At 45.1% G+C, this 10576-nt stretch overlaps 1 protein-coding gene across 3 annotated transcripts; it reads right to left on the bottom strand.

Moving 5' to 3' along the window:
- Positions 1 to 229: 229 nt before the first annotated feature.
- Positions 230 to 10576, bottom strand: LIN37 (lin-37 DREAM MuvB core complex component). Of its 3 annotated transcripts, none has more exons than XM_063312575.1 (10): positions 10427 to 10576; positions 8034 to 8087; positions 7690 to 7765; positions 7012 to 7062; positions 6259 to 6288; positions 4571 to 4656; positions 3667 to 3833; positions 2409 to 2558; positions 564 to 637; positions 230 to 411 (listed from the first exon to the last, which is right to left on the bottom strand). In XM_063312575.1, the coding sequence occupies exons 2-10, from the start codon at positions 8065 to 8067 to the stop codon at positions 330 to 332; spliced, it is 750 nt and encodes a 249-aa protein (XP_063168645.1). In that variant the 5' UTR covers positions 8068 to 8087; positions 10427 to 10576; the 3' UTR covers positions 230 to 329. The 3 variants fall into 3 exon arrangements, with proteins under 3 accessions (XP_063168645.1, XP_063168644.1, XP_063168646.1); XM_063312574.1 differs by lacking the exon at positions 10427 to 10576 and adding an exon at positions 9691 to 10035; XM_063312576.1 differs by lacking the exons at positions 6259 to 6288; positions 10427 to 10576 and adding an exon at positions 9691 to 10036.

Here is a 10576-nt window from a genome sequence, read left to right on the forward strand (position 1 = left end):
GTCAGCTTGTGGTCAGTGGGGCAGGAGCAGAGCCAGTGTCATTAACTTATGGTTGTGTGTGTTGTGTGAACGAAGGCCACAGAGTTAATTCACTAGGTCACAGCTCAGTTAACCATGGATGACTAGGTTATGCGGAATCCATACATTTACAAGGTTCCTGTTATGACTTCTTGTGAAGTCCGGACTTCTACAGGCCCACAAAATCTACAGGCTCACATACTGGAAAGAAAATATAAAGCTATATTTATTGGTAGACAAACCCAGAAGCAGTAAAGTTAGCCCAGAAGACAAGGGATTCCAGGAACGCATGAGTTCCTGCACCTCACTCTTCATTGCCGTTCGTACATCTCCTTAAGGATCTTCATGCTCTCAGCATAGCGCAACTGGTTCTTCTGCGAAGCCTCTTTCCACCTGGGAACACCAAGGCCACAAGTCAACCATTGCACATGGATCTTCGCATTATCCTTTCCACCAATTAAGTGTTTCCCGCTTCACAGTGCTCCTAGCATGGTACAAATGGCTTGATGTCCTGCCTCTGGTTCTTTCTGTTACCCAAACCCTACCTTTGTCGGATCTTCTTCCATCTCTCCATGTTCTTGTAGATGAGGGTGGACATTGAAGGTACTGTGTCAGAAGTCTGGCAGGATTTATGGGAGAGAGGAAAGAGACAGAAAACATCACTTACCACCTCACAGGGCTAAGACACTGTATGAATGTCCTAGCAAGCGACTTCAATTTAACAATAAAAGCATCTGATATTTTTGCTGGATTTATTAGAAGCTTATCTCTAATAGGGACGCGGTGGTGCTGCAGGTTAAACCGCTGAGCTGCTGATCGGAAGGTCGGCGGTTCGAAACCGCGCGGCGGGGTGAGCTCCCGTTGCTCGTCCCAGCTCCTGCTCACCTAGCAGTTTGAAAACATGCAAATGTGAGTAGATCAATAGGTACCGCTTCGGCGGGAAGGTAACGGCGTTCCGTGTCGTCATGCTGGCCACATGACCCGGAAGTGTCTATGACAACGCCGGCTCTAAGGCTTAGAAACGGAGATGAGCACCGCCCCCTAGAGTCGGACACGACTGGACTTTACGTCAAGGGAAACCTTTACCTTTACCTTTTATCTCTAAGTGATGCATACAATCCTTAATTCCTTTTCAGTTGATTAGTTCAGTTGATTTATTTAGTGGCACATCCTAAGTTTTTAGTTGCATTTTTAAGTTTATGCTTACATTATTCTGACTCATTCGTCTTCATGTTTTCTATTCCTCCTATTCTTTTAAATTAAATCTTCTTGTAAGTACACTTTTTATTGACTGTAATCTACTGTGCTAGCCTATAGATCTATAGTTATATTTGTTTCATGGTTTGCTTTGTGCTAGGTTAATGACTGTCATAACGACTGATGACGAGTAAGAACGTAAGAATAACTCCGTTGGATGAGGCGAAGGTCCAATTTAATTAAACATTTTGTTTCTTACAGTGGCCAACCAGATCCTCCAAAGTGTTTGCAAGCAGGAGGTGGAGATGTATCCTTCTCACACGGTTCCCCTGCAACAGGACTTTGAAGGCCTGTTGTCCCCAGCCCTGGAGGTAAGATTAAACTAAAATGATGCAAATGTGACCAACCAAGTTTGGTTTGTTGTGTGAATCATGCCATAACATTTTCAACTGATTTGATTGTGTTATGTGACAAGGTTCTGCCATTTGCACGATGGAATACTGGGATATTCAGCATTCTACCTGATGGTTCCACAGCCTTCAATTCTCCCCAGTATTCCAGCATACACACATTCCCAAGTCTTGCCACTGATCAACTACTTCTGAAATGCTTCCCTTAGAAACTCTCAGCACATTTGAACTGAGAAAGGTGTTCTAAAATAATCCTCTCCTCCGACAACTTGGCACAAAACCCTACTTCATTCACATAACACAATCAAATCAGTTGAAAATGTAGTGGCGTGATTCACACAACAAACCAAGCTTGGTTGGTGGCGGCGGGGGTTATTAGTCTGTTGTCGCGTATGTATGTGTGTGTGTGATTTATTGCATTGTTTGAATCCAGGCTGTTTAGGTAGTTTATGGTTCAGCGCACTGTGGAAACCCAGAAAAAGAGGGATAATTCAATCAACCAGCTGAATTCACATATTATGTGACACGGCAACTATGTTTTCCTAGCCCGGATTTAGGTTTTAGAATGCTGTGTGAATCCAGCCACAGAGTTCAAAACCCATTTCAAATTCAAAATGCTAGTGTCCACTTCAGAGCAATATCCTGATGGATACTGCCCCATGTGTTGCCAATAATAAGAGGGGGTTCAGATGAGAAGGGGTCTCTAAAATGCCTGCCATTTGCTATTTTACCACCCAACTTTTTTCCTCCCCCTGCTACCCTTAACTAGCAAGGTGGCCTGACCGTGTCAGCAGCTGCTTCTGTTTGCTCTTCAGATTCGGCTGGGAACGGGATACGCAGGTTAATTGGTTCCCCTGCAGGGTTGGTCTGGCAAGGGATAGGAGGTGGTAGCTTGTAGACATCCTGGATCTTCCCATTTAATACTTCGACACCCTGGGAGCACAGAGTTTAAGAGAGATGAGAGAAAGGTGAGCCGAGGACAAAAAACGAGTTCAACCTTTGCAGCCTTAATCTGGGGAGTTGTTTCTGAAATACAGTATAGAAAGCTGTGCTCCCATCACATATACAGTAGTTTGAACCTGACATGCTCTAAACTTCAAATTCTCTGATCTTGGATTTGAAAGGGTAGACCTGGCCCAGCCCTCTGAGGCCAACCTGGAAGTGCGGGTGCTGTACTATTTCAGAAGTGCTCTGTGCCTGAAGCGTAAACACATGTGTTCCAAACTCAAAACACTTCTGGAATGGTCAAAATGGTTGAACAACCTGTTCCAAACTGAAAACTTTTTCAGGCCTCATCCAGGTATAAGCATCTTGGTAGGGACAGAGAAGATGCTGTGGCCCTAAAAACAGCACTGAGCTGCATCGTCAGCTGGAACAGGTAAAGATCAGCATTGGTTGGAGGTGTGGTTCTGGGGCACCTGCTTTCATCTTTGAGTTTTTCATCTGGATACCTGGTTGCGCAAGTCTTCAGAATCTATGTCCATATGGAGATCTATGGATATTGGCTTTGCCATTTTAGACAGAGGAACATGTAGGGCAGATCTGGATCTGAGCCTTGTTTCGCTGCTGGGAATCCAATGTTCTGCTCAAGCCACATCAGCCCAGTATCCTACAGGCTGGGAATTCTGGAAACTATAAGCTTAATGTACCTACAGGTAGTCCTCGTTTAGCAACCACAATTGGGACTGGCAACTTGATTAAGCAAAGTGGTCACTAAGTGAAACCATAACTGTGCTTTTAATCCTACTTCAGTTTTCTTTTGCTTTACAGGCCCATGAAGGTCGTAAATGCGAGCGTTGGTCATAAAGTTACTTTTTCATCACTTCTGTAACTGTGAATGGTCGCTAAGTGAGGCAGTTGCTAAACGAGGACCACCTGATGCCACATTGGTGAAGACTGGTGTAAGGTTTGTGCCTCGAAGTCCCAGATCAGATACAGAGTTCATTTGGATCACATGCTTACTGGCCTACCTTCCACAATTGTGTGAGTTATGGAGACAAAAGTGTGCAAGAGAGTGGGACTGGGGAATCCTGTTCTATACCTCGTCATCCTCAAGCAGGGCAGGCAGATTTGGGCTGGGAGATCGCTCCTGTTCCCGCACCATGGGACTATTCCGCATCCAAGCTCGGCAGATGGGATAGAGCGGGGTGTTCTCCGAGAACTGGGCCAGGTCTACGCTTCGATCAAACAGCTTGATGATGTAGGTGTCTGCAAGGATCAAGACGCAACAAATTAAGAGACAGATCTTAGATCAGAGCTGGATGATGTCCCTCCCTCCCTTTTTTTCTTTCTGCTTGACATCAGCAATGTAGGAAGGCTTTGGGGAGAGACTTAATGGGGAAATGAGTGCCTTAAGCTAGCCATTTCGCCTCTGAAGGACCCCCAAGAGGAAAAATTGATCCTTTTGTGGAATCAAGTTTGATCCGTGGGCACCTTTACCTTCAACAAATTATTTCAGAACGGAGGAGATAGAAGAGGAAGAGATGCTAAAGCTTTCATTCCTTTTTCTCCTCCAAGCAAGCTAATTCAGTTACAAAGGAAGAGAAGTACAGTCCTCCTTTCTTTGAAACAAAAGGCCTCTAGAGTGTATTAGTCCAGAGAAAGGAAATAAGAAAATTGCACTTCCAATAAACAGGCATTTCCCCTAATGCAGGATTGAGGAACTGGTAACTCTCCAGATATCGCTGAACTACAACTCCCAGCATCCCTCACCACTGGCCACAGGCTGTCATAGTTCAGCAATACCTGGAGGCCATCTCTGCCCCAGAGACTTAAGAATTTGGAGTTCAGAAACAGAAGGTGGGCTGGGATAGGGGATGCGGTGGAAAGGGGTCATAACTTAGCAGCGAAACATAGGCTTTGCATCTCCAAGGTTAGCAGCTTGAGACTCCACAGAATCACTGACTGGCTCAAGCCACCAAGGCAGCTCTGACATTTTCACTCACTCTGCTTTTGTGGTCCCCCTTCAGTGAGTCCGTCGTCCATCTCCTTCCTCTTCTTGCGGCGGTGATGGGAGAACCGGGTAGAAGGCCTGAGAGCACAGAAGCATTAGAGAGTGATGCAACTGGCCAGAGACCCTGCACTGAGCACAGGAACTTCTGAGGTGTCTTCCAACTCTATAACTAATTCCATGGGCTCTGGAGAACCTGATGGAAGGATCTCATAAGTCTCCTGGGACAAGGCACCTGAAACACCCAGAATTAATGGAGAAGATATTCTAGATTTTTTCTGGAGGCTACATAGCCCTTTGCAGAGGAGGCCTAATTGGGATTCCTGCACTGGCCAGGAAGTTGGACTTAATAGCCCCTTCCTACACTAGGATTCTATGACTCTGAACATTGGCAGATGTAGCAAGTGATCAAGTACAATGATTGGAAGCCAAGTCACAGAGTATCCACAAAGTGTAGGAGTCTGGCCATCTCTCAGCCTCAGCACCAGTTCGTCTGCATGCTGTTTTTCCTTGATTGAGACAAGCCAACTTTGCTCTGGAGAAAAATGTGCACCTGGTTTCCTGTAGGCATATGATGGAATTTGGAACTCAGTGGGAACAGCAAGCATGCTAGGGAAATGGGAACTGTGGATCTGGCTCAGATCATAGCAACAGCAAAAGTTTAAAGCTGGTTTCTGTCCGGCCATCGTTCTGTGCTGGCTTGTTGTCCGCCTATCAGTATGTCTTAGTTGTGCGAGGGCAATTATACAATAAGCCTTGGGCCTACTTTGCCCCAACCTATTTATTATTTCACAGAGTATAAAATTCTACATTTTTGAATAAATAGCACAATCAACCCAAGGGGCACAGCAAATAGGCTATCGAGCTACCACCGGCACCCAAACTCCCGGGCTTCCTGTCAAGAACAACCATTTTGAGGCCAGCTTTTAAAATTCCAACTGCAGCAAGAGCTACAAGTCGTTTGTTTGTTTGTTGATTAACAGCATGTCTAGGCCAGCCCCATCCCAAAGGATTCTGGGATGCAAACAGCAAAAGTTAAAATCAAGGCAACAGATGGTAAGAAAATATAAACTTTATTGTAGTGTCCCCAGTCAGTTGCAGCTGAAGGCATGATGAAATGGAGAAGAGATGGGGTGTTGTTTTCTTCCCTGTTCTCCATTAACAAAAAACAGAGCTTCGAGACTGGATTGCAAATGCTGTGCATGGAAGAGAGCAGAATGCATTGGCTGTGGACATTCCTATGACTGAAGAAACAAGCCATTACTTAGCTTGTCTCTTTGGCTGTGGGAACCGCCAGGGAGGAATTTAAAAAACAAACAAACAGAAAGTGCAGAAAAGAAAAAAAAAATCCATTTTTTAAAATTCTTTTCTTTTTTCAGTCTGAATTAGTTTTTATCTTTTTAATTGTAATTTTTAATAAAAATACAAAAAAAAAAAAAAGAACTGCCAGGGAGGAATCGACAAACAAAACTGCAGGCCCAGTTCACACACAGGACTGAGTGCTATATGAGAACCAGACCACGATGGCATTCAACAAAACTACACGTGAACCAGGCCACAGAATTCTCTGCCACACATTTGCATGTTCTTTCTTTAGATCTCCAGTAAACTCAATGGGAAAACGTTCTACTCTCCCACCCGGTGGTCATCGATAGCCAGAGAGGACACTGCTAAGAACCATACCTCTTTCCTGTAGCAATAGGAGAAGGCTCCCTGCAACCGCAAAGCAAGAGAGGTTAGGAAACACCTGGCACGCAACAGCCCCACCAGTAAAAAGAAAACTGCTTCCCAAGAGAGTTGGTCTCAGCAGAGTTAGCAAGTCTATAGACCGGAGCAGGGATGGGAACCTGTAGCCCTCCAGATGTTGCCAAACTATCATTCCCAGAAGTCACAGCCAGCATGGCCAACAGTGGATGCTGGGAGTTGTAGTTCAGGAGCACCCGGAAGGACATAAATTCCTCACCTCTTTGGGGCCTGCTGTCCCAAACCACTAGTAAAACCCCCTTCTTGAAAATTTGGTAATGATACATATTATAAATATTTACAAAAGTATTATAAATATTCTCAATAAGTCATTTTTAAAAAGCTTCAAAAGAAAGAAAGCAAGGAAGCAGAAAGAAAGATATCTAGATAGATATATTGCTGGCTTTTGTACACAATATTCTTAAATTTGGAGGCTGCTTGGGGAAGATAGAAGATTTTTGGACCTGCTTTCTCAAATTCCTCTCAGGCACCCCAGAAACAAAAGCAAAGCAAAGGATTTCAGAGATGCTGCAGGAAACATAAGTCAATGACCTCAATGCATGATTTTCAACTGAACATGGTGAGCCTCTCCAAAAAAGTAAATCCTTTCTCTGCCTGTATTCAGCTTATGGCCTGAGGCGGGTCAATGTGCAAAGATAAAGCAGATGGCTGAACAATACGGCTGCTCCTTACTTGCTGAGCACATCTGATGATGTCTTTCCAGGGTCATCTTCCATTTGTTCTCTAAGATGAGCCAGAAAAAGAAAAGGGGAAAAATGTCATTAGCCTTGTCCAAAACATGGCTTGAAGGTTCTTCCTGACAACTACTTCAGCCAAACTAGAAATAAGAGAATGACAAGCTCATAGAATAGGAAGAGATTCCAAAGAATCTTTAGCCTGGAACAGGAAACCCATGGCACTCCCAGTGTCACGGTACTACAACTCCCAGTATTGCTCATTGTTGGCCATGCTTCCTACAGATACTGGGAATGGTAGTTCAGTAATCTCTGGAATGCCACAGGTTGCCTATTCTTGGGCTCAGCCAATCAGGGGCTGATTCAGAAAATGATCTAATACGGGATTTAGTTGAAATCCCTGTTTTTGGAACCTGGAGCTCTTGGTTTCTGCTGTTTGGATATCCTACCCTAACTTGGCACCTGTCAGATGTGCTGGGGCTTTGGCCATATCGGTGAGGAGTTCTGGAGGCTGTGATCCCAATACACCTTGCAGATGGTAATTTAGGAAATGTCAAGCCATAAAAAGCAAAATGGATCTACTCAATTGTTTTAACACCTCTCAAATATCTAATGGAGGGTTTCAGGTTCCTTCTCAGTGCTCAGAACTGACCTTGATATACCTGGTGATTCTTACCTATCAACATCAGTTTTCTCCAGTAGACACTGCAGGACGGCATCAAGACGGTTCCGAGCATTGGCTGTCTCAAGATCTGGGGATGGTGAGAGGTTGTTATTCCAGCATAAAGCAACCTTTGAGGGGAATTCATTATGTAACTTTTTTTTTAGGTTAGCACTGAGGTCTCCTGGCTGTTCTACGTCTAGGAAACCCCAAAAGGTCTGTGGATTACTTTCTTAAAAAGCAAAATAAAACTTGCTTTCAATGCAATCAATTAAAGCTGAAGAATAGGAATGGGAATGAGAGAAGATGTTGGCTAAAGACTTGAACATTTATAGCAGAACATTCCCAAGGCATCTTACCTGGTTTTTCTGTTTTGACTTTGGTATGTAGCATGTTTGTCGAGATTCAGTTCCCTGCAAGAGTAAGAGAGAGGGGAAAAATACCCTCAAACTCACATATTGTAAAGGAGTTTAGACCTGACCTTGGGGAAGGCATGAAAGAGCCATTAAGGGGAGACCTAGACAAAAGGTTATGCAGTCCAGAGGTAAAGGGAAGCAAGAGAAAGAAGCCCAAAATAAGCCTTGTATTTGTTTAATATAAGAAGGGACAAACTTGGACCAGATTTCAAGATTCTGTTACAGTATTATTACCCTATTATAATAAAATAGCATTCCTGGAATTCCTGCAGCGTCTGTTTCTTGACCTAGCCTATTGTAGAGAGCCAGAAAGATCGCCTTGAAGGAAATATTCAGAAATGTCCTTGTGTAAACAGAAAGGACAGAAGCATTCATGGTCCTGGGAAGAGAGAGAGTATTAAGAAGAGGTTGGCTCTTCGCTGACTCCCTGGGGTATAAGAGGGAGGGGAGGAAAAAATCAATCAGACTTGCAAGATTCTGTTACTCTAGCCCAGTGTTTCTCAACCTTGGCAACTTCAAGCTGTGTGGACTTCAACTCCCAGAATTCTGGGTGGGGAATTCTGGGAGTTGAAGTCCACACAGCTTGAAGTTGCCAAGGTTGAAAAACACTGCTTCAGCCTATCTCAATGAAGTATAGTGCTAATCTTCCTGTAGAATCAGTTTCCTGGTCTGGTTTACCTTAGAGGGATGACGCATAGGGAAAAAATAGTACAGAAAGTTAAACTGACTGGATTCAAGAAATGACAGAAGCCATCCTCAAAAGGTGTGGACAACAAGCCCCTCACTGCAATGTTTCAACAAGGGTGGAACTGGTCATCCAATATACTTGCTTTGCGCTTCGAGTTGTTCTGGGAACTCTAGCCCTGCCTTAGCATGTTGTCTGAATCAGGCCATCACATCAATCCACCTTATGGGTTCCTTGCATTATGTGAACAAAGCAGCTGTGATTTCTTGATTGGTTTAGCACAGCGCTTCCCAAACTTTTTCCTTCGTTACCCAAAACCACTGATCAGAAAGCCCTTTTTACCCAATGTAGGTAAAACACTTGAAGTCAAACACTTCAAGGTCAATTTAAATGTCCCTGTTGTGATTGGGTAATGGGTTCATGTGTTGTTACCCAAAGAAAAGCCACTTTTACCCAACGTTGGATAATTTACCCAGGTTTGGGAAGCACTGGTTTAGCATGTTCTGTGAACCCAGCCAATGAGGACTTAGGGTAGACATTTATTGCCAGGGCTGAGCTCACAAAACCCTCCAGAACTGTGTTTTTCAACCTTGGCCGCTTTAAGCTGTGTGGACTTCAACTCCCAGAATTCCCCAGCCAGCAAGTCTGGCTGGGGAATTCTGGGAGTTGAAGTCCACACAGCTTAAAGCGGCCAAGGTTGAGAAACACTGCTCCAGAACAAGATTGCTTCCCGCTTGGTCCTCCACCCTTTTTTCCATTTCGGGGGAACCGCTTCTTTGCTGCTAGGGTTAAGCAGCCGCGAAAGAGAATGCCCGGCGGATCTGCCGCAGCTCTAGCTGCAGACCCCGATCTCCGTTCTGCCCGCTCCTGCAGCCAAGAGAAGGCTCCCCCCTGCAGCGCTGTGCTTCCTCTTACTTTTGCTGGAAAGGAGCGATTCTACCTCCTCCAAAGGATCCAAATCTTTGGGGTGGGGGGGTTGCTGTTATCTTGTCGGCTCTCGGGCTGGCTCGCTTCCTTCCCTAGCTTGCACCCCGCCCGCGCGCAACCCCAGACGCCTCCGACGAAAATATCTACCCCCTCTGAACCACTTGCCCGTTCGCACGAATGCAGAAAAACCGCCTCTGGTGCATTGCATGCTGGGAATTGTAGGCAGGGCGATTCCACCAACTAGCTGAGGCTGTTTTTTTCCCCCCTCCCTTAGCGAATAGAAACAGCGCCTCTTGTGCAAGGATGGCGCTCGTGTGAGCCATAGACAACTACCACTATTCCTTCTTTTTCCTTCTTCCCTTCCCTCCCTCCCTTCTTTCTTCCTGGAAGTTGTCCCCCTCCTCCCCGCCCCGGTGTGGTTAATGTGGTGGTGCTGAATCAAAATCTTGCAGAAGTTCGTCACATTGCATTGGAAACCTTTCAGAGTCCAACTGCAGACTGGGCTTCTGCGCATTTTTCAGTGGAAGGCAGGCGGCAGCAGATCAACAATATGAGCAACTTCTGCAAGACTTTGATTCAGCACCACACCAGATACACAGGGGAGGGGGACAACTTCCTAAAAAGTAGTCTATGGTTCACATGAATGTCATCCTTGCACAAGAGGCGCCGTGTCTGTTCGCGAAAGTCCCTCTCTTGCTGATTCGAAAATCTTTCCCTTTTCTACCGAAAGTCTTCCGGAAGATGTCGGATACAGCATCTGCATTCAAATCTGAGCGCCGGTTGGATCCTGTTCGCTTGGATCGCCTTCCAGACCAAGTTTTCCTCCCATTTTTTTTCCTCACAAGTGGTAGAAGATCAACGCAAGGACGGTAAG

This window comes from Candoia aspera, chromosome 10 (genome assembly GCF_035149785.1).
Source record: "Candoia aspera isolate rCanAsp1 chromosome 10, rCanAsp1.hap2, whole genome shotgun sequence".
Taxonomy (NCBI): Eukaryota; Metazoa; Chordata; class Lepidosauria; order Squamata; family Boidae; genus Candoia; species Candoia aspera.

Excerpts from the sequence above, each read along its gene's own strand:
- LIN37 (XM_063312575.1), bottom strand. The coding sequence starts at position 8,067 with ATGCTACATACCAAAGTCAAAACAGAAAAACCAG. Across the intron at positions 7,063-7,689 it reads GAGAAAACTGATGTTGATAG|AGAACAAATGGAAGATGACC; the intron begins GTAAGAATCACC and ends GGCTCATCTTAG. Across the intron at positions 4,657-6,258 it reads CCTATTGCTACAGGAAAGAG|GCCTTCTACCCGGTTCTCCC; the intron begins GTATGGTTCTTA and ends CTGTGCTCTCAG.